Below are 23,856 nucleotides of genomic sequence, written 5' to 3' on the forward strand. Positions count from 1 at the left end.
AATCCTATTTCTAACAAGAAGGATAGGGAAAAATGAGACCGTACAACGAAGGCGGTAACCACCCAAGTCGCCATCCTTTACTGTTGTTGTTATAATTCCAGAACTCATGAAATTTGATTGCTGTATTTTTCTCATGCCAGCGAGATTCTGCATTATACTCCCTCCTTGCACATTTGATTTTCATAAACGTTAAACTGCCCTAACTTTAACCAAATTTACTTATAAAATTATCTATACCAAACTAAAACATTTTTATGATTTTCTAGTGGTATTGATTTAATAATCTAAATGTTGATATATACTATTTGTGTAGACTTTGACAAACTTAGTCTAAGTTTGCACGGTTTGGCTTTGATAAAACTAATAGGACCTACATTTCAACATACAGTATGGTTTATAACAGCTTCTATGAACATACCTTGAAAAATGGGCATGCAAGAGCAACGATCAGTTGCACATCAACATCAGGATCTAGTTGCACATCAACATCAGTGAGAATCAATTCACAGAGCAAGTCAAATAGGACAAGCCATAGACATTATTGTTCCAATGCCTGTCGAAGGCTGCTACAGCATCCATCCATAATTAACAAACGGATTAATAAGGATATAACAAAAAAGAAAGTAAAAATAGAGCTCCCAGCAAAGAACATACAGATGGGTCTCTCATCTGATCCAAGAAACATCTGCGAGGAAGGGCCTTCTACTAGCCTAGATAACCAAAAGGGTAACACACTCTTCAAGGACAGTTACTGATCCGGGACGAGACAGTCTCTAAGGCCACGACTAGGGGTTTGTTGCCCAGAATTGCTGCCCTGGACGCCAGCTTCAGACAAGAAGCAGATTTAGTGCAACATCTCGCGAGGCGAACGGGGACGGACTGGTGTCTTTGATGGGCTCACCCTGCACAGACAAGATCAAGCAAGGAAAAATGTTGAGCGCATTGTGATAAATCAGCTTCACAACTAACAATATTTCAAAACATGCATGGGAAGCAAGTGTTTACCTGACAGGAAGCGAGCCAAGAAGCATGCCACTGCAGTTCAGGGCCATAATAGCACCTTCTGCCTGCATATACAAAGAAAAGAAGAAGGTTAAAAGGCCTAGACAAGAACAACATTGTAAGGCAAAAAATCAACCACATATGTTACATACAAGGCACAATGTATTTCAATTCTGAAAATAGAACTGAAAAAACAAGTGGTTAACGCAAGAATTGCCAGATGTGAAAAAACAGAGATCAATTCATGAAAGATCGTTCTAGGCTCCAGCAAGTCATTAGGTGCAACAAAGCTTTCTAAACACCAACTAACAAACATAATTGTAATAAGTAATGGCTCTTGAATGTGCTGTGCTTATAAGACATTTGACATGTAGAGCACAGATAGGTAGAATATATTTCAAGTTTCCAGAATACAGTTACAAGTAAAGGAACTTGCGAAGCATGAAAAGTTTGACTTCAATGCCAGAGCAAACAACAACATCATCAAAGCCTTTTTCCCAAGCAGGTTGGGTTAGGCTAGATATGAAACCCAACAGAAACACAAGGGAACCAAAGCAAGAGTTACAACAAACATAAATGCCAGAGAGAGGATAAAATTGAATATAGCAAGAGTTACAACAAACTATGAATCAACCCTAGTAATAAACACCAAACTCGATTGGCTACGATATACTAATCGCATGACATCCAACTTCTGCCATCACGAATCTTATAAAAAAAAAATCTACTTTATTCTAACTTCTGAAACTTTACACACGAGATCCAAACACAATAGTAATACTCCAGACTGAAAGCAGACATGAATAATCAAATCCTTAATAACCCAAATCCAAAATAGATGGAACTTTTTGTGTCATGATTTCAAACATGCAACCTTGACCTAACACATCATACAAAATTTGTGAAACTAGTTTCTAGGATTGCATCATTTCCACCTAACATACATATCTTTTAACAATTAAATATCAATGAAGTAGTTTGACTGCAGTCTATCTAAAGGATCATCTATTTGGGGACTTGGTAGTACAAGATCATGGAAACTGAATACAAAAACTATGGGAATGGCAACAGATAAATATCCTAGATGATGGGATAGCATTTAGCAACATTCTCACAGTGGGAAAATGCTGGAAATATAACAGGACACTATCACGTTCTGAAAGATCCGATAAGGAGAAATCAGAGATATGGTCAAAATTTTCAGCATCAGTGTCTAAAAAAATTTAAAATCCACTAAACTCAAACAAGGTTAAGCAAGACTGAACAATTATTGACCGTATAATCAGTTCTATGTCACGCTTCCCTTTTAGACATAGTACACAAGGCTCCATTCATAGGGGTGTGGCTTTATCGTTAAGTTAATGTTTGTGCATTTGTTATGGAGGAAGATTATCTTGTCTACAGAATATTTGATCGAATCATGATGGGAAAGGAAATGTATTTGTTGATTCGGCGGTCTGTCAGAAACTTTGCAGTTTGGATCAGTATCTAAACTGAAACATTGTGAAATGTGTGTTTTGCTTTCAGAAAGTAAATCTGAACGGCCATAATGCATTTGATGATTGGCTCAAAGGTTCATGCACTAAAAATAGGACGATCAAAGTAGGTGTTGCAGCTATTCTTTTGCTGATACAGGAAAACATGCAAAACTATCTGGTTAAGAACAAAATGCCTTGTGATTCCACTTCATCGTGTACTACCGTTGCTAATGGTTGAAGATGCAGCCTATAATGCAGGCAAAAGAGAGTGACAAGAGTATGCAGTGGGGATCAAAACAAAACTAGTGGAGCAGACTGCGCCTTGTCTGAGATGGGTACCGCTTATCAGAAGATTCAGCACTGTTGCTGAAGCGAAAGTCCTTGAGATTCAGATCATAAAGGAAGCATTGTGTTGCATGCTATGTGGGATGGTTTCAGAATTCAGAATGGATGGGATTTTGGGTATTCTTTTACCTGTTTAAATGTTAACTCGGAGCAGATTTACAAATTGTTAACATGCAAAGCAGGTAGTTGACGCACTCTGTTATTATGCAGCCGAGACTAAATCTTAGGCCACTCTGCAATTTATCTGAAGTTTCCTGTAAGATCAGACATTTTGTTTCTGATAACAGATATCAGAAGCAAGATGTGAAGAAATTGTCAAAGGAATGATCTTTGTGACTTTTATCTGATGTTTCCTGTAAGAACAGACATTGTGTTTCTGATTTTTTGATAAAGCAAATTTTTATGCTGGGAGTGGAAAAAATATCAAATACTCCGTATTATAATACAAAAAAGAGAGAAAAATGTGCAACTGCAAATGTGAAAGGATGGTGAAATTTAAGTCCATGAAAATAACTCAAGTCCATATAGGAGTAGAATAAATCAGCGCAGCAAATACAATTAAACAAGAGTGTTGTTCTGCTTGTCTTTGCAGTAGTTTGTGTACATAAGCTACAGCTATTTGAATAAAAATAGACAAAAAATCTTATATTTTTCTACACTATGGACTCCAAGGCAATTAGCACCATTTCAATGGTAAAATTACATTTTTGATAACTTCTAATGCATTTTCGTAAAATATCATGTTTTGCTTACCTGAACAAACTCAACAAAGGCGATGCATGTCGCGTGCACATAATCACCGAGCAGCCTCAGTCGAGCAACCTAATGAAAAGAAAAGGTATAAATATTTTGGTCAAATGACTTCAGCTTAGTCATATAGAAAAAATGCCGAGAAGATAAGCATTTGAACACACCTCACCACAAATTCCCTCAAAAAATTTCTTCACAACCTCTTCCGGAACCTAAACACATTTAGAAAAGGATAACTAAGAAGCAGAAGATGCGCACAATCAACACATCACAGTCCGTGAGAAACCATCAAACAAGCACAAGAGGATATGTGGGTTTATCATTTTGTCCTTTGCAATAAATATTTATCTTTGTTCAGAAACTGAAATGTTTGGTGCTACTAAAATAGCAATTGAAGTAATACAGCTATAAACCTTCACTTAGAAGTTGTGGCACATTATGCTTACAACATAAATCACCTGCACTACTATAATACTCCCTTGGGCCCAAAATAACTTGCTCAATTTTGTCTAGATACGGAAGTATATATACCCATTTAAGTTACAGATACATTCATATCTAGAAAAGTTGAGCAAGTTATTTTCGGACAGAGGGAGTAGGAAGGATATTGAGAAAATTCTAGTAGGAGTATCTAATATCGGCCATCCATCCCAGGACACAGGTAAAATTAGTGTGCAGGCCTAACAGGAAAGTCTTCACTTAGTGCCAACATTCACTTTTGACTAGATTTTCAACTTGTAAAATCGCGTGTGCTTTAAGAAATTGCTTCAAACCTAGAATTTCTGGAAGGACCTATAATCCATCACAACAGATCATCTGATAATAGATCATCTGAGTGCAAATGGGCAAATCAGAGGATTTCAATTCCTTTAAACAAAACACCTTAGCAAGGAGATCTAGAAACCCAGGGTTTCTAAGGTTTTTCTTATCTCACGGTCCAAATACAATGAATATGCATTCTATAGACCATCAGATACAGTGAATATGCATTTCTTGCAGGCCTTCTAGATAGATGTGATTTAAATTTGTGTGTAAAGTTAACATAACAGAAATGAAGAGGCATCAACATACATTTTTATCAATGTTAGTACAGTACACAGTCCTAGATACCATTTCTTTCTCATCCTCAGTCTGCACAAAAAGAACAGGCTAATATTATTACAAGGCCTGGAGATCAAGTAGTAGTATAAATAAGTACACAAAAAATTTGTGTGGTCAAATATTTTAACTTACTCGGGGAAGAAATTTAGGGTTCACAGGCAAAATCGCAGTCTTCGATGGCAGAACTCTGACAGGATAAAAACCAAGAATGGTTCCACCAAGTGATAGAGCTGCTCTTGCACCAACTGCAGAAAAGCAGAACTTCATCCAGGATTGCTTCTTACATATAAGATATGGAAAAAAATAATTTGTATTTTGAGACAGTACCGTCATCAGCAAACTCGATAAAGGCAAAACGCATCACCGAATTTGGATCACCACAGATACGACAATCTACAACCTACAAGTGCAAAAGATGGTTATAAGATTACTAAGTATCAACAATGAGATATCCAGCGTTGCCTATATATAGCAGCTACTTAAAGCAGGGGTGGTTTTAGACGGGGAGTACTGATGCACCAAATGTGGGTGGACCAACATATTTATGCCACATCGTTCTGAACTCGGTGCATAGTTATGTAACTCATGTTTTGTATAAGATATTAATTTTCAAGAATTTATGATTATGACCATCAGTAGAGGTGCGATGTTGGAGATTGGTTGAAAATCAGGTACTTGATACATCAGTTATAGGTAAAGTAAACGCGCTAAACAAAAGCATTCCATGAGACACAAAAGAGCATGGTACTGAACTACTGATGGAGGTTGAATCAAATAACACAAGTAGTTTAGGAGCAGGTGGAACGACAGAAGCAGCTGACCAAGCAGGGGATGTGTCTCAAGAATCGTTCATTGAGTTAAGGGGAGGTAAGATGGTCTCTCTGTCAGTACTCCAAAAAAGCTGCCAGCACTAAATATTTAGAAACTTGGCAGTGATTGAGCTATTTAAGTGAGGATTGTATGGTTTTGATCAATTTAGTTGGGTCTCTGAGATGAACAAACAAATGACATCCCACATTTATCGGCAGTCTCGCAGCAAATACAAATGTGGAATAAATCTGCTGCCTCATGACTGATAACATAGCTGATACTAACGGACATAACTATTATGCTGATAGAAAGAGTAAAATGCCATGTTTCGCTTGTGTTGGTAGGACCCGTATCTCTTGGCCATGGTTAGATCAGTACCCGGAGAAGAAAAAAACTAAACAATTATTTTTTACAAATAGAAAAATTATACGTATTTGTTTTAGTGAGGTCTTCAGTCGGACTGATAAAATTATTTGAGAGGCACACTAATGAATTAACCTTAGAAAATATGTATGTCTCGATCACAAAGCTGCAGTCATAGTACAGACCTCATACTCTGTTGCTATTGTAGAAATATCTAACATATATAATTATTGATCCTTAAAGCAATACTTGTCCACATGCTGAATTACCTTTAGATAACAGTTCCATCATGCAACAATATATTTAGTCATTATAATTGCTTAGTATTATATTTCCGCATGTAGGAAAGCAGATATGGACAAAGACATCACAAGTTATCCCGATATATTTAACAGTCAGGAATCTAAGACGATACCTGACCACAGTTTGAGAAAACTTCAGCAAGCTTCTGTTCAGTGACCTGGAATGAATCGGGGGTGAGTCTGTGAGTCAAGAAGAAAAACTGAACAGAAGAAACCAATATTGAACAGATGATTCTCTTTGATGTCCTCACATGCTGATCGATGTCAGAGACATAGACAGTTCGCCGCACACTGTCCTCCCTATCAGATCGCCGTGGGCGGACACCCATCCTCCGTCTTCCCTGGTTGAAGCCATTCCTTCTCTGAAACCATAGATCAATGCAGCCTATCATTATCAAAACAAAGGATGCTGCCCTTATATAGGAACCCAGATAGGATCAAATGACTAGGATGTTTCAATGAAAAACAAATCATGTGAAAAAAACTAGGTCAAGAACAAGAATGCAGAAGAGCATCAGATGTTAACAATAATAACAAGAAAAATGCATCCACTATGTATCAGAAATGAATCGATCGATCTAGGGGAAGAGTCCATTCATTCACCGAAGTAACGTTGGCGTCATCATCCGGAATTGTTTGAGGGTAGTACACAAATCATTGCCGCCCAACTAGGAGGGTGGTAGAACAAGTCAATCGATCGATCTAGGAGACGAGTCCGTTCAACGAAGTATCATCCAAAATTGACTGTACAAAATCACTGCCCAAACTAGGCCTAAAACCCTAAAAAAAAACAGATCAACTTCCGAGCCGATCGTGCGAGGGGGGATCAGAACTCGAAACCCATCAACGTCAACCATAAACCCCCAAATCCGATCGGCTGATCTGGGCGCAGGACGTCCACTCCAAACCCCTAGCAGAAGAAGGAGAGGAAACAAATCGGAAATGGGCGAGAATTCGGGCGAGGAGGTATTACCCGTCGATTCGGCTGGCCGCTGGCGGATCCGTCGCTGCTGGAGTCCCTGCCGCCGCCCCCACCCCCGGCGCCGCCGCCGACGAGCTGCAGCACGTGCATCTGCTGCTGGGGGTGGTGGTGAAAGGGGTGGTGGGGCGCGTAGTAGTCGATCGCGGCGGCGGCGGGGGCGGGGGCGACGAAGACGGGCGCGTCGGCGGAGAGCCTGCGGTTGCCGTCGCCGCCTGCCTGGCGGCGCGAGAGCGGCACGAACTCGGCCGCGGAGGGGTTGAGCTTCTTGAAGAGCTCCTCCAGCTTCCTGACGTCGCTCTTGTACTCCCGCACCTCGTCCTCCCTGGCCTTGCCCGCATCCGCCGCCGCCGGCACGGCGTCGGCGCGGATCGGGCCCTGGGCCGCCACGGCAACCATCTCCGCCCGCCGACGAAGCTACTCACCCGCCGATCGCGGTCCGGCGCCGCCGCACCGCCGGTGAATTCGGCCGGCTCGCGAGGAAATCGAATCGGGGGGAATTCGTTCGGCGCTGAGGTTTTTTTATTTTTTATTCGGCGGTGGTGGGAGGAGGAGGAATGGAAGGGAAAAAGCGTGGAGCGAGATCGCTTTCGGGGAGGTTGCCTATAAATAGCTGCTCCAGCGCGAGCCCTCTTTTTTCTTTTTTCTTCACCATTTTATTCCTTCACTTCCCTCTTGTACACTTGCAGAGAAAATCTTTTCTTGGGGGAGAATAAATCGTCGTCGTCACTTTGTTCGTATTCGCTTCGGTTTTATCTGCTGCTTTCGATTATCCATTTTTTCTTATTTATTTTCTGCTGGATATTTATTATTTGATGAGATGATTTCTTGCGGAGGAATAAATGGTTTTATCTTTTTCTTGGGGGAGGATGGTGGAGTCGTATGGGTGTGTGCCTGTGTAGAGTACATAGCACGGCGGGGCGGTGGGATCTTCTGCGGCCGTGTGTGGTTCAGGACTAGTGATGTGTGCACGTAACTGACAGTGAGGAACGTCCTTGACTGATTGTGCGGTGCGGAATGGAACGGCCCGGGAGAGAGCTTTGAACGACAGGTGTCTGCGTGAGAGGACAGAGTGCACAGGTTGGTGAGGAATCAGGAGGAGGCCGCCTTCCCCGGATTCATGTGTGAGATCTGGTTGAGGGGTAGGTGGTCATACATGTTGAAGCCAAAATACGTGTTGGGACCTGGGTTCCATGGAAACCGAAATATTGTACGGAGTAGCATCCTAAAATCCGTATTTTCGGACCTTCGAAAATTTCAAATAATTTTTGTGCATGTAGAGGTTGCACGTATGAATGCTCGTGCCAATTTATATACTACCCAAATTCGAAAATACGTAGTTTAGGTGAAAACCATAAGTTCCAAATGAATATTCTTAACGAAACCCCCCCCCCTCTCTGAAATTTTTGTAACATGGTACCGGAGTAAGTTTAATCAGATTTCGTTGAATCCAGGTCCCAAAAATTACCTTTGTGGTGTGTTAGAGTGCTTTCTTTGGGGGGCTTAATACGTTGGTGTTGGTAAGAGCAAGAGGAGCCAAGGTGGTGCATATGCTTCCTTTACCTAAAAATAATATTTAGAATGCTAAAATTTTAGAATTTTTCAGGTACGTATATCTCCACATTCTATTTGCACGCTTAAAATTTCGTAACAATTTATAATCTTTCGTGGCGTGTGTAAAAAAGAATAAAAGATGACTCACGAAAAAATTATTTTAGCACCAATTATTTCCTCTTTTGCCAAGGCCGCATAAGGTTTGGCCTCTCTTCAAACGACTTCGGGAGCATGTCGATGTGAAGATTTACACGCAACATTTTGTTTTAGAATATTCTAACATTTTTTAATATGTTTAGAATGCATTTTAGCTGTCTAATATAAAACATCTTTTTGTTGTAATCTCTATACGCCATATAGCACGTAAAACTATTACTCCTTTAGATTTTAATACCTTGCTTTCTAGGTTTAGTCAAAGTATATATCTCCTTAAACACTGCATACCACCCATGGCACCATGCCCTACGGAAACGAGAAAGGATGTAACAACGCAACCGGCATAGCTACGTCCTTGAATCCCTATTAATTGTCTCAACAAAAGCCTTCTTTATACTACGGTGTTTGCATTGTGTACTTCTCTTTTTTCTAAGAGCGGTGATTTATGTCCGGTCTAGTAAAATTATGTACAATAATAATATCTTAAGAGTGCCACACGGGATAAATGTTGAAGTCAAGGAAAAAAAAAGTTGAAAAAGAATGTTATCTTCTCTTAATTAAGGGATGGTTTTCTTGGCAACTATCTCTCTCACAATATATTCGGTGATGTTTGATTAGTTAACACCAAAAATTAACCTGTTGTATATTATATTTTGTTGTTATAGCTGGATTACATGACAAGATTAAGATAAGACGTTCTTATCAATCATTTTGCATGCCCTAACGAACAAAATAAGTTTGGAAGTGGTGTTTTGGCACCTGGGAGTATATGCTCCCAGTTCTTGAAGTTCGTTTTAAATATACTTTCAAAATGTTGAAATTTTGGACACAAAATTTAATGATTACATCTCAAAATTCTACATGCTCACAAAGTCGTTCCATGGAAAACTGACATTTTTAATATCATGCATAAAAAGACGAATTTTGGTGTAAAAAAATAGTCTACGTGAAGTTTTTTTCACACAAGTCAGCAAGGATGTCATTTTTGTGCAAAACTTGATGTGCGACATAGAATATCGATACGTAAGCGTGAAAATTTTCGTTAGAATTTTTTTAGCATTTCAAAATATTTTTTCCGGTGGGAAAAGCATATGTTTCCATGTGCCGAATTGAATATTTATACGTACGAGCTCATCACAACAACCTATTTATAGCGGAAAAAATATATGTCGACCTATCTTATCTAAGAAAACTATACCGTTACCTAAGATAAGGCACAAAAGCTATTTAACAAGATGACATCTACATCACATGTTCTCTCAATTGGACATACTACAACTTTATGTTTGCACGAACATTAATTGCAAGAGATGATAGTAAAAGATTTACCCAACATAATTTTTTTGTTGTATTCTCTAAACATCACAGAGCATTTCAACCATCAAACCTCTGATTTTTATACCTAGGTTCTGGTTTAAGTCAAAGTCAAGATTTGTGTAGTTTTAACCAAATAAATAAATAAAGAAAACACCAACACACACAATGTAAAATCAATACGATATAAATCATCATACTTCATAAAACATAATAAAACATAATGTTAAATTATACTCAATTGTTATTGTAAGTAGTTTGACTTTTGTCTAAACCCTTTTTTTGCGGGAAACTTTTGTCTAAACCCAGGATCTACTTCACCATTGTCTCTTGTCTTTATGGACACTTAGAGCATCTCCACCGGCGCCCCCGATAGCGGTCCCGATAGCATTTTAGGGGCCGGGAGCAAAAATGGGCTCACACCGGCGCGCCCCATACGGCGCAGGACAAATTTCTAGCCTAATAGAATCGTCGGCAACCCCGTGCCGGCACCTTCGCCAAGGTCGCGAATCGGGCGCGCCAGCACCTCGTGAGACGGAAAATTTTGGGCGTGGGAACCGCCTGTGAGGCAAACATTCCCAAAATATAGATCTTCTCTCCCAAAACCTCGTCCCCTCCGCCGCTCATTTCTCCCGCCTGCCGCTGCATCTCCCATCCAGCCTCCAACCCGAAAAACCTTCGCCGTCGCGCCATGCCACCGAAGAGAAAGGCTCCGGCGAAGGCAGCGAAGCCGCCGACGAAGGCGCCGCCGAGGCCGAAGCCGCGCACCGTCGCGCCGAAGGAGAAGCCGGGGGCCATGTCTCATGAGGAGTGGGACAAGGAATGGGCCAGGGCCGGGCCGGCAAAATCTAGGGCCCTGTACGAAATTTTAAAATGGGCCATATCTTATTACTATAACTAATAAAAAAGTTAAATTTATATATGTCTTAGATGGACGTTTGAACTAAGAAACTCTCCGCACCTTTAGATTTTGAACTTATGGTAAAATCGTTTTAAAAACTATTCTAAAACGAAACATATATATAGTTTAAACCAGCGGTCTGATTGAAAAAACTACATCTAACTATTTTGATACATTGAAACTATTTAGCATTTAAAAATAAGAAAATACATTCAAAAACTCAAAGGCTTATAGGATGTAAAGCTATTCCAGCCAACAAGCACGTGTACATAGATAAACGTATTACGAGAACTATCCTGTGAGATGAACACAATAACACTATAACAAACTTATCTCGCAATTTATAAATAAAAACCACATTGATTAATCATTTAATTCAATCTGAGAATTCATGACATCTCGGTGTATTTTTCTCACATTTTTAAGACGTAAAACTAATTTTTTGTTTCAAGGGCAAATATACTGTATTTTATATGTCTAGAAAACCTTCATAGTCCCTTGTCTGGGTTGTATTCAATGCTATGCATAACTAAATCAACTATATTTTGCCTCACAAGCATCAGCCAGAGTGGCAAAAAAGTACAAAAGTAAAGTGAATTATGGCCTGGTAAGAATTGATGTTGCAACCTCAAACTTATCAACAAGCAAGCAACAAGCAAGGCTCGCGGCCAAGTACCAACTGACCTAACCTGTTTATTTAACATATTCCAAAGTATAACCTATATAATGAAAAATTGAAAAATATGGGCCCCCAAAAATTTGGGACCCTGTGCGACCGCACGGGGTGCACTCCTGTGGACCCGAGCCTGTTCGAAGCCCTCGAGATGTACAAGCACCAACACGAGGACAAAGAATTCCCCTTCATGCATTGCTACAACAAGCTACAAGGTTGCAAGAAATGAGACGACCTCCTCCACACTCTATTGAAGGACGGGGAAGATGGGCCGGTCGATCCAGCCGGCGCCTCCACCGGGCGCCCCATTAGCAACAAAAAGGCCAAGGCCGAGAGGAATGCAGCGCCGTTATTGGCAGCCGTGGACGCCTCCCTCGAGAAGATGATCAACTCATTCTCGGTTGAGAACAAGGAAGCGTTGGATAGGGCCGCCGTCGTGTGGAAGGCAATCCTCGACAAGCAAGACATGAAGATCGCGTTGGAGAGGGAGAAGGTGGAGACGGCGAAGATGGAAGCTCACGCCGCTGCCATGGCCGCTGCCATGAAGGACACCAACGAAGCGACGCAGCTATCGTTGGCCAAGATGTCTCACGAATCCAAAATCTTGATGACCGACATGGAGAAGATGGACCCGTTGGCGCGGCGTGGCACGAGATGTACCACGAGCGCATCGGCCAAGAGGTGATGGCGGCGCGAGCTGCATCGGCGTCTCCCCCGGCACCCTCCACGTTCATCTCTCCGCCGGCACCGTCGACGTCCATGCCTCCCCCGACGACCGTGGATCCTGTTGCAGCGACGGAGCTGCCGTCTGGGCTCGCCACCGATGAGGACGTCGTTGAGGTTGAGCCGCCTGTGACCTCGTTCATCTGATCAACTGGCTTGGAAGCCCTTTTTTTGCGCCGGAGACGGGTGGCCTTATGTTGGCCCAAACTTCATATTTGAAAACCTATTCGAATTTGGTGACCGTGTGTTGACTCAAACTTTAAATTCGTGAACTTATTCGAATTTCTATGCTTTTATTCGAATTTTCAAATTCAAATCATATATTGGGATCATCGTATGGGGGCGCCGGTGTGGGAGCAGCTCCCCCAAATAAAGGATGATGTGCTGATGTTTTCCATATGAGGATACCAACGCTCCTGCCAGCGACTATTTGAAAGCGCCCATGAAGATGCTCTTACGACTGAGCGGCATGGACCTGGTCACCTTCATCCCCCACAATTGCCGTGCCCCGGCGGACGAGGCAAGCACCATTGTCGCGCAGTGGGAGAATAGTTGCAGATCTGACTTCGCAGTTCCGCCGCTTTCCCGTGCCGTGCTCCATGCCCAAGCATGCATGCTCTTGCACACCGAGATCCGCGACGAACCTGGAATCCGACGCAAAGAAAATTTTGCTTTATACGGCTGGCTCGCCCACAACGGCGGTCTGCACTGTCGATCAATTGAGAATTTCTCACTGCACCCAACGAAGGACTATTTTACCCACTTCGTTTTTGTCCTACGCCACTTTGGAGCGTGCGATGCTGCCACACAGAAGGTTACAAAATGCGAGGGTGCAGAAGACCTCGGGTGGTGCTCTCGGCCCGCTCAGAGCTGACGCACGTGAGACCTCAGAAAGAAAAGCGTGCGCGAATTAACATCTGCGATAATCGTGAGCATCTTCTCTTTCGTTTTCTTTTTCTCCACAGCAGGAAAACCAACCCCGCTTTCTATACCATTCCAGAATAAATAAATAAAACAGAAGGGGGCGCGAAAACGTGAACGCGACAGGAACGTGGCAGAGTTTTTTTTTTTGTAGCTTCTGACCCTCTGCGACCTGAAAATCAGTGCTTCCGTGATGTTCACTATACTATACTAGCAATAAAATTAGGTCAATGGCTTGGGAGACAATGGAACGGAAAAGGACGTGGGAGTACAATAACGCTCCTTCGGCTCACCTGCCGGTCCGGTCAATTTCTCCTGTTGAAGAACCGCTGGGACTTGATTCCGCCCGTCGTTTTTTCACCCAGAATCTCGATCCAATTTGACGAAACGAAGGCATGAATGCTTCAGCTGCATACGCACAGCATACCAGAAAAAAACCAGGGAAATTTCTCTGGTCAATCAAACACGGGCGCAAGGTTTCTCCGGGCGCAAGGCGGTGGACGCACAACGCCACTCAGTCACCTACCAGCCACCGAGATTTGGGTCACGCGTCCAACCTTAAAATTTGAGGGCAAAGATAAATAATTCAGTTCCGGCCCGAGCTTCAGTAGTACCACCGGAAAGGAACCTGTTCAAGGCCACCTTTCTGCTAGCTTTTGGCGATTCACCGGCGATTTGGGCGCAGAGGATAGCATGCATGATCGTCCCGTTGGAGTGGACCGAGACTGGGGAATCCGGTGCTGTCATCAAAAGGACAAGGGGTGAGAGACTTTTGGCGAATATATTATATTCTTCAGAACAAATTCAGCTTTATCTATCCATCCACACACACACACACGATAGCATGGCACTTGAAAAGGACCAAACAGCCGCACCGCCTCAGCATCAGCCGCACTGGGATTTGGCCATCTGGGGGACTGAACAGTATTATGTTAGCATAGAGCACAAAGGATGGGGTGCAAAAGACAAATCCATGACACGATAGGGAAGAAGAAACGAACCGCCTGGTGTGTCACACAAGATACCAACCGGACCGAACCGGCGCGATAAGCTTGAAGCCTACAGGGGCGGTTGTTATCTGGATGGGTGAGAGACTGGGCGGAGACAAAATCGTTTTGATCCGAATAAATGCGAGGAGCCATCAGATACAGACGTTACCCGTCACAAGGGTTCTCCAGCCATGTGAAAAATGCTTTCTCAACTCCTAACCAAGATCCTGTTTGCACAATTAGACTGATAGCGAACAAGCGATATCGACTTAGCTTGGGGTGGTACACATCATGAAAGGAAAGTATCAGTGTGGAAGTAAAGGACAGAAGGATTGATTTTATCAGCGACACTGCAGAAACTGAATGTGGAAATTGCAGAATGGTTACAAGATCAGACACTCCAGATGCCCAAGACATACCTGAATGTTAACCGTTTCCACCGCAGCAACAACCAGATAGTGTAAAAGAGAGGGCCTGAAATTTTACAACAACGTCCTCCAGCTTTCCAGTTCCGATGACTCTGTGGTTGGCAAAATAAGAGTGAGAGCATGACCATTCTGATCCCCCTAATGTGAGCAGTTCCCACAATAGCCTACCAAAGTAACAGAAAATAATTGCATTCCTGAAACCAGCAAGAACCGTACCATGATGCATGGAAAGCCGTTGGCCCTGCAACAACAAGAAAATGGTCCTCACCACACTCTTCTTTGCAACATGACCCACTAAGGAAAGGCATAGCCCCAGAAAAATCGTTCCATTGGTGGTACTTGATGTCCACAAGAAACCCCACCCCACAATCAAGTTGATGTAGGCCATAGAGGGATTATGTGGTTGGGAAAATACGGAGCACTAGTGAAGCACCAACAAAGGTCCAACATGCATTTGCTGCATGGTCCCATAAGCTAGAAGGCAGAAAGTAAAACATAGTCCTAAATGAAGCCATAAAGGATTTCAAGGCTTGAGATATATAAAACGAAATGATTTTTCTCCTACATAAACAGATTTAATATCAACCATTTTTCTAAATAAATATTATAGGAGCATAGTCACAATGGATGCATATACACACATTCGTCAAACATGTAACATGAAGACCACATAAGCGGCACATATGTTCTTTAAAACATGCGTAGAAATGAACTAAAACCCTCCATGCTGAAACTGGAAAAAGGATGCTATATAATATTGACTAAGAAGGCAGGAGCAATAACTGCAGGGAAGCTTGTAGCAGACCAGGAAGATAGTGGCCCATTTAGTGCCTCTAGAAGATTAGAAAATTAAAAATTTAGGTTGTGCATTTTAGCATAAAGATGATTAGCTTTTAAAGTGGGGGTGGTGGGGCGTAAACCATGGGGCAGTATGATTTCCAGTCACACAAAAGAAACTATAAAAATATGTAATAATAGAAAGCAACAATGCACTGTCAATCGCGTATCAAATGGAAAACGAGATGACTATGATCTAATTCTTGTGTCTTGGATATTGTACATCATGGAATGTATCTGGATGGTACTAAATAGTATTAATTTTTCGAATTTTAAAAACTATTCAAATTTTCCATGTAGGTTAGTTGAGTGGACTCTAGAATGGATCTAAGAGAAAACTTAAAATAGTTCAATTACTAGGACTACCCCAGCAAGTAATTCGTACTTGTCATGCTCGTATTTGCATTTCAGTTTGATCACTGTAAGCACAATAAATAAAACAACTAATGAGTTGGACAATGGACATGCTTGTTTTTACAGCAATACATTAAACATGAATCTACAATCATGTGATCAGTTCAGATGCTAAAACTGGAGGTTGTAAGGAACAGATTTTCTAGATTAACAGGGACATCCCATAGTATACTGAATTTTTTTTAGCCTAAATGTTCACAAAAAAAATCACTTGACAGGTCATAAATTGCAGGCACGGTGCACAGATAAACAATACTCCCTCCGTCTAGACACTATCCAAATTTAGACAAATCTAGACAACTTTCATGGGACGGAGGGAGTATTAAAAATCACCAGGATACCGAGCTATAACACAAATAGTACTCTCTCTGCTTATCTTTACAAGGTGTGGTTTAACCTTCCTAATTTGAACTTTGACCAAGAAAGATTCCATTTCATGTGGTTTATGTGACACTCAATTTATACCATCGAGTATCCCGTAGTCCTAAGATTGTGATTTTGCAACAATGAAATAAGAAATGTAACCTTGTCCACATTAATTTTTGGCCAGTCTACACATACTAAATAGCAATAGTGAGTTTCCACAATGATGAAGATCAACAGTGATAACTAAAGTTGATTTAAGAAAGGAAATAAAGGAAAACTTCCTGCACACTGGAATTCATGTTGGTAATTTAGAATGCTGTGACTGGAATGGGAGATGATTGGACATTTCATGTCAACGTCTTGAGTTTGTAAACTGTAAGAAGTACATTAAGCAGTGGATTAAGGTTTGAGTTGATAATCCCCAAGTTCATTTACTACTTACTTATAAAAGCATTGGAACATAAGTCTTTGCTCAACAAGAATAACTGCTCCAAAACTATATATCACCGACTCTTGAAAGGTCTTATTATTCTGAAACTATGTATCACCAAATCTTTAGAGTTTGCACGGACCTCAAGAAGCTACAATTTGTTTATATATTATATTAAATACAATAATGCAAACTAAATTTTCCCCAAAGATAAAGGAACCCAGGTTAATCCAGTATGGCCAACCTTACATGAAACATAAAAGGATTTATAACAAATGCAAAATCTGTAGTTGTTTGCTCATTTGTTTTGACATGGATTTCCTTAAAACTGTATTGTCCCGAGCACGTATTGTTTGCTTGAAATAGGAAAAACGACGAGTGAAATGGCTTGTAAAATCCTATGGCAAATAATAACAGGAGTTTGCATTCAAAAGTTGTTTCAATACTCCACAGGCAATTTAGCAGGAATCTGAAGAGAGGAAGGATGAAAGGTCCAAGCAAGACCCAAATGACCTTTTTGCATGAGATTTAGTCTCATGACAGGATTGCTCCAAAAATTCAGAAGTACTGAGTCATTCTAGGCCTCTTTGATTTGAAAGACTCCAAAAACCGCAGCAACATGAAAATCAAAAGATTGCACTGTCGTCTGTCATGCCTTCTTGAATACTATGGGGCTTGATCATACCATTGGAAACCATAGCAATTTTCTAAGAGGTATATGAGCCAATTGTTTTTTTTCCTCTGGAACAAAGTAGAAAAGACCTCACAGAAAAAAATACAATGAAATTAAAGATACGAAAAAGGGCTGTAATAGAAAACTAGAATCAGACTCAAGTTCCGAAGTAATTACATATAACAGAAAAAAAAATGGAATCGGGTTCAAGCTCTGATGAAATGCAACCCTACAAACCAACCAACATAAGAAACATTCCTACGGATTATAGTCCTCCAAAATTCCAACAAAAGTCCGTCTGAAAATCAAAGAGGCGGATCCATAGGAACTTCATAGGACAATGTCATTCATTTCTCCCGAGGGGCTCTTGCAGTGAAAAATATCCTAAGTAGTAAGTACGAGAATCCTCCAAAACTCTTATGAAAATCCTTCCAAAGAGGCCACAAAAGCAGTGTTCTAAGAAACAGTATATGCACGTCAGGAGCAAGGTGTCACCGCACAATTAGTCTTTATGTGGCAAATTTATCAGAATTTAATACTAGATGACATGACTACGTTCATAATTATATATTCATTTGTATTTGAAGTTGATGAAAAGTAACTTATCATTTTCTGTAACAACCACAGATATAGGAAGGAAAACAAAGAAATAGGACAAATTGAATATCACATACAATGGAATCCTGCAACAGAAAAAACAGCAACATTTCTGCAACCTTTTTGAAAAAACATATCAGAATTCCCCATGCGGCTATACCTCTATCATTTCTTCCAAAATCCTATGAATAAGCCCAAGATCTCCTGCAACAGAACAAGCCCCAGAATTTGAAAAATGTCTCTGTCATCAATTACAAAAACCAGCTAACTTGCGAAACCAATGACACTTTATTTATTTATTTTAAGCATACTTATAAAAGCATATATCGTGATTTTATATAGTTAATATATTGAGCAAACTAGCATATTCGTTTAACTGTCTAAGGCCAACAGATTGGCTACTTAACAAGAAATTTAAAGTTTTGATTGTATTCCCAGTTCTATTAGTTCACAATAGCTACAAATAAGAAATTATTCTACTACTGTAGAAACATTAAATTTGCAAGCACTTCAAACAGAAAAAAGAATGACATAGTATGTTTCATAATGATGCAGCATAGGTACACAAAATTGAATACACACGAGTTTACCTCGAGATCAGGTGTAGTATTTAAGTAAATGTTCAAACATGCACCCTTGCGTATCCAAATATTTGTAGATGATGCATTTCTTGGGCTTTAGCTGGTAAGTCAGTTGATACATCAACCATCAGTATACTGAACACACAATTAGGAGTCCATGACCATTTGCTCAAAACGTATTTCTTCATTGCTGATGTCTAATCGATGTATCACCCATGAGTATTTCGACAAATGATACAGAAGATACGACTACTCATCCAACAGGAGTTGTGTGTCCCTACTGACAGCTTCATCATTACTCCTCCATTCATTTACTTTCTTTGAGGTCCTGTTATTATCATAAACACCATGAACCTTATAATGCCACACCATCCTCGATACGTCGTCTTGTGGTGAACTTATCTCCTGTCGCTTAATTGTCTTGTGAAGTCCGCAGAAGAACTTTGGATCCTGCAGTTTGATATACTCGTGTAACACAAGTTCATGGTGAGGTACCCAATTTCTAGGGAAAGTTGTATAGTCACATGACGGAATTGACGACATGCGTGCAAACTGTACACCCTCAATAAAATCAACAACTCCCATCCTCAAGAGATCAGAGTATTCTGGTGCATCATTATTTGTGCTCTCCCTCAATGGGCGGCTAAGATCACGCGATGCAATCTTGTAAACCTTAGCACGAGATTTGAGCCTATACCTTGCGGCGTAAAGCTTTGCCAAAGAGCTCCTTATAACATATGCGCAGAACCCTACAATCTTCTTCCGGTTGTCTGCATACTTGTACCAATCAGCCATGGTCTCTAGAAATTTGTTCATCTGAGAATTAGTGTGCGCCTGCCCAGAGTAGAGCATCGGTGAACACGGTAATGGCTCAGGATCCCTATCCCCCTTCACAAGCTCAAGCTTCCTGAAATGCCTTATGCACCTCTGCAAGCTTGCCGTGACAGACAACAAAGTTCCGATACCCTTCTCGCTCACAATGTTCCCTCCACTGGCGGTGTATCGCAAGGTCGGGTAGATGACCCGGCGGGTGATGACATGATCCAAGAACTCAATGCCTCTTGTGATGTGCTCAATCTCCACCGACGAATTCTGTGGCCTCAAACCAAATGTTGTCTCACAAAACTCCATCAGTTGGCTCCTTATCGCGACGGCGTCCTCCCTCGGCCCCCTGACCCCGATCAAGACATGAGAGCCAAACCTAAGGAAATCCATCTTCCTGGTCTTCTCCTTCCCACTTGACGGCACAAACTCAGGCCACGATGGATTATGGCATCCCTCGTCACCCGCCTCCTTCCAAATCGAATCGTGCCTTGATGGGCGGAAGTACTCGGTAACCCTCTCCTCCATCCACCAATCCAACTCGTTAAGGCACACATTGGCGAGCAAAGGACTGAGTATGCCACAATGCCCGTAATCCGGCACGTGGCACGCCTGTTCTGGGGCGAACCCAAAGAAGAGCCTCAGCCAATATGGGTCAGGCTTGGGCTCGTCCTCGTTAAGCACCTTCTTCTTCCTGCTCTTCCTGAGCACCTTCCTTTTCAGCCTCTTCTTGGCTAGCCCGTCGAGATCCTGCTCCTTTGGAGGCACGGACCCGGGCCTGACGGGCGCGTTGAGCGCCGACTTGAGCAAGGACAGCACCTTGCGGTCGGAGACGGACTTCTCCACGCAGGAGAGGATTGTGTCGGGCGGTAGGGCGTCGACCACGGTCGTGAGGTCGGCGGTAATGAACCAGAGGTAGGCGGCGAAGCCGGAGCGGACGGAGCGGATGGCGGTGTGGGGCCCGCGGCCGGGGCGGAAGGCGTGGGACTTGGGGGTGAAGCGGGGCTCGAAGACGGGCTCGAGGAGCAGGAGGAGGAGCTCCTGGACGACGCGGTCCTGGAACGGGGGCGGCGCGTTGGCGAGGCGGGCGGCGAGCTTGTGGCGCGCGACGGGGACCGTGGAGGGGGCGTCGGCGGGGGAGCGGAGGAGGAGGTGCGTGGAGGCGCCCCAGGGGAAGGCCGGGTGGCGGCGGAGCGCGGCGGCGCGGAGGCGGAGGAGGGAGTGGAGGGTGGGCAGCGGCACGGCCTGGCGCGGCGGGAAGGAGCCGGTGGCGTGGGCGCAGGCGCGCTGGTAGGAGAGCAGCCAGAGGTCGAGGCGGGCGGCGTAGCCGGAGAGGTTGGGGAATGGGGCCGGGAGCGGGTGCGCGAAGGCGCGGCGCCACAGCGCGGAGAGGAGGTCGATGGGGTCGTGGACGAGGAGGGCGTAGGGGTCGGGTAGGGGGCTCTCGTCCACCGGCGGAGGCGGCGGCGCGCGGCGCCGGAGAGGGTGGAGGCCGGTGGTGGGGATGAGACGGCGGAGCGCCGCGCGCGGCGGCGGCGGCATCGAAGGGGAGGTTTGGGGAGGTTTTGTTCGAACAGGTGATGGGCGGTGGATGTGACTCGTGAGCCTGTGACTACACTCGGGTGAACCCACAAACAAACTGGCCGAGGAGTAGGCTGCATTAGGAGCATAAAGTGAAATTTCTAATTGAAAAAATTTAAGACAAAAAGAAAACATATTGAAAATTACACATTTAAATTCTTCTTACAGATTATTAAGGAAAAAAGGCAAGTAAAATGATCAACGGTGCCAAATTCAAATCTACAGCGAATAATGCCATATGATGGTTCTATTTATAATTTCATAATCGGATTTGCTATTTTTGTTTTAAGATTTTCAGACATGATAGATGTATGTTGTTTCAGTATTACCCATTCTCCCTTTCTCTACTATCATTAAATATGATGATAAGTCATCTGGTAGTACATTAGGACATTTCATGTGCCCCCATGGGAAGATTGATTTCGGTAGAATACATGTCCTTGTCAAAATTTTGATGTGTCGTAAGCCACCGCAATTGAGTTGTAGGTTTCGTGCACCGCAACCTCTAGAAAAACACACGTAAACACAACTTTTCAAGAACACAATTCATGCATTTGAAGTATGGGGGTTGTTGACAAAGTTTGTCACATACAAAGCCAACAAAGAGTCAAAAGGCTACACTTGATGTACTAAGAAAAGCTAGGCAGCTCCCACGAGGTCTTTTGGCCTCGTCGGATATAACACATTGGTCTTGCTTGCCAAAAACACCATCAATAACCCTAAATATCGTGTTCGGTTGTCCCAGAAACTATATGTAAGTAAAAAAATCCAATGAGTTGTGGATTTCAGAAACCTCCTACCATTTTTCGTGGTTTCTTGATATTTACTAAAAAAAACCTTAAATATGAACATTTTATTCTCACTACCGATAGAGACGAAATCATAAATCATGTATGTCATTGGCAACTAATAATGTGTGGTTAAGGATCTCTTTGGTTTGAATTTTTTTGTAGACGTTAACACCAGCTCACCAAGGATAGAGCCAGCAGGAGGTAGGCTGAGGCCATGCCCCCCTCATGGTGGAAGTTTTTCTGAAAAACCCTACTTAATGTGTGAATTTGGCCTCTAAATTTACCTATATGCCCCCTCCAATTTATTTTTACGTGCAATTTTCCTGCTTGTCGAACTTTCCTATGTCATTGTTCCTAAAACCAAGGCAACAATAGCACGTTTGTTCGGGACAATTATTAAAAAGTTTAGGATAAAACAAGACCCATGGGCACTACCATCTAGGGTATGTTTTTATAGGGGAAACTATGAGCCGCAAACCCACAAATGAAGAGACACAAACACGGGTTACGGGGTAGCCGCCAACTTAAGCTAACCACCTGAGATCCTCCAGTGTCAGAAAACTAGACCAACGAGGGAGGATTTTAATTGAAGAGATGGTGAGTCTCGAACTTGGGCTGGCTAGCTCAGCAACCATCAATTTTCATTAAGCGGGAGTAAAACTCGAACTTAGGCTGGCTAGCTAGCATCACATGGCTAGCCAGTATGACTCCAAGATAGTGGAAAGGCTCTTGGTCCAGTGGTAGCAACGCAGTGGCACCTCCCAGGCAGCGCAAGTTCGTTGAACATGTGTGTCAAACACCTTTTTCTTCTTAATATAAAATGACACAGGTTCATGTTAATCTATTTTTTTTAAAAAAAATCTAGGATACCACTCACATAGTTTGCTACCATCTATCCATATATATCTTCACAAAAGCAAGTGCTCTCACTATTCTCAACTTCAAAAGATACAAAATAAGGGAAAGTTTCTTTAACTCACATATATCATTTTCAAAAGTGAGATCCTCTCAGTTTAGCAGAAATAAAGAGAAGATAAATGTTTATCGCTCATGTTAGTTAAACAGTTACTTTTCTCAGTGCTACGATGACGGGCTCATTTTGTATGCCAAATTCGAACATAAACATCAGGTATCGCACCATCAGGATCAAAAGAAGCGTTATACGTTGTATCTAGAAGCTGCAAAAGCTTACAACTACAAGTTGTTGAACTAGATGTGGAAGTGTGTGAAATGTACGTGTTCCTGTGCTAGGGTTGTTAATCTGTAGGCGGAAACTTGTGACTGAATTGAAAAATAACGATGTAATTCTTTCTAAAGAAAAGGAAGGAACGCTAAAGCAACCTGTGTGCTCCTCAAATTCTCCTTGACGTTGGGTTTTCCCAAGACTTTCTCTGTTCTCTCCCGTACACTGAATCACACTCGATTTAGCTTAATTACCTCGCCTAAAGTACCCACAGTTAAATACTCATATTAATCTACCTATAAATACCCATGCACGCACAGCACAAAAGCCAGCGATACAAGAACACCACTAAATAAATCGACGAGGTCAGCTAATCAACAGTCAGTATCATCTTCTGTCAGTCAAGCCATGAGCAGGAGCTCGAGTTTTGCGCAGGCAAGCGGCCTCGCCGTCTTCCTCCTGCTGGCCCTCGCGGTCCAGCAGCTCGAGGCGGACATGTCAGCGTCGTGCTCCGGCGTGCTCTCCGGCTTGTCGCCGTGCCTCGGCTTCCTGGAGGGCGAGGAGGACTACCCCTCCGCCGACTGCTGCAACGGCATGTCCAGCCTTGTGGCGGCCGAGGCCACCACGGCCGACCGGCTGGACGCGTGCGAGTGCCTCAAGTCGGCGGCGGCAGAGGGTAGCGCCGAGTCCACAGCCGCGAGGGACTTGCCGGCCGACTGTGGCATCTCGCTGCCGTTCACTATCTCCGCCGACGTCGACTGCTCCCAGTGAGTATATTTTTCCACTTTGAGA

The 23,856-nt window shown here is 42.7% G+C and overlaps 2 protein-coding genes across 3 annotated transcripts; both read right to left on the reverse strand.

Moving 5' to 3' along the window:
• Nucleotides 1-502: 502 nt before the first annotated feature.
• LOC124692788 (polyadenylate-binding protein-interacting protein 8-like) lies at nucleotides 503-7,529 on the reverse strand. 2 transcript variants are annotated; one of them, XM_047226221.1, is made up of 10 exons: nucleotides 7,125-7,529; nucleotides 6,403-6,513; nucleotides 6,265-6,309; nucleotides 5,004-5,076; nucleotides 4,809-4,921; nucleotides 4,647-4,706; nucleotides 3,740-3,787; nucleotides 3,579-3,647; nucleotides 1,006-1,067; nucleotides 503-902 (listed from the first exon to the last, which is right to left on the reverse strand). In XM_047226221.1, the coding sequence occupies exons 1-10, from the start codon at nucleotides 7,527-7,529 to the stop codon at nucleotides 845-847; spliced, it is 1,044 nt and encodes a 347-aa protein (XP_047082177.1). In that variant the 3' UTR covers nucleotides 503-844. The 2 variants fall into 2 exon arrangements, with proteins under 2 accessions (XP_047082177.1, XP_047082185.1); XM_047226229.1 differs by lacking the exons at nucleotides 503-902; nucleotides 1,006-1,067 and adding an exon at nucleotides 1,074-3,102.
• An 11,407-nt stretch (nucleotides 7,530-18,936) lies between these two features.
• On the reverse strand, nucleotides 18,937-21,051 carry LOC124657609 (nuclear intron maturase 1, mitochondrial-like). The gene has a single exon (XM_047196135.1). The coding sequence runs from the start codon at nucleotides 21,049-21,051 to the stop codon at nucleotides 18,937-18,939; it is 2,115 nt and encodes a 704-aa protein (XP_047052091.1).
• Nucleotides 21,052-23,856: the final 2,805 nt, after the last annotated feature.

The sequence above is a fragment of the Lolium rigidum genome, chromosome 1 (assembly GCF_022539505.1).
Source record: "Lolium rigidum isolate FL_2022 chromosome 1, APGP_CSIRO_Lrig_0.1, whole genome shotgun sequence".
NCBI lineage: Eukaryota > Viridiplantae > Streptophyta > Magnoliopsida > Poales > Poaceae > Lolium > Lolium rigidum.

Bases quoted from the DNA above. Each gene is read 5' to 3' on its own strand.
- LOC124657609 (XM_047196135.1), bottom strand. From the start codon at position 21,051: ATGCCGCCGCCGCCGCGCGCGGCGCTCCGCCGTCTCATCCCCACCACC.
- LOC124692788 (XM_047226221.1), bottom strand. From the start codon at position 7,529: ATGGTTGCCGTGGCGGCCCAGGGCCCGATCCGCGCCGACGCCGTGCCG. The intron at 5,077-6,264 runs GTATCGTCTTAG...TTGCACTTGTAG, and splicing joins TTTTCTCAAACTGTGGTCAG to GTTGTAGATTGTCGTATCTG. The intron at 903-1,005 runs GTAAACACTTGC...TTGTCTGTGCAG, and splicing joins CTTGGCTCGCTTCCTGTCAG to GGTGAGCCCATCAAAGACAC.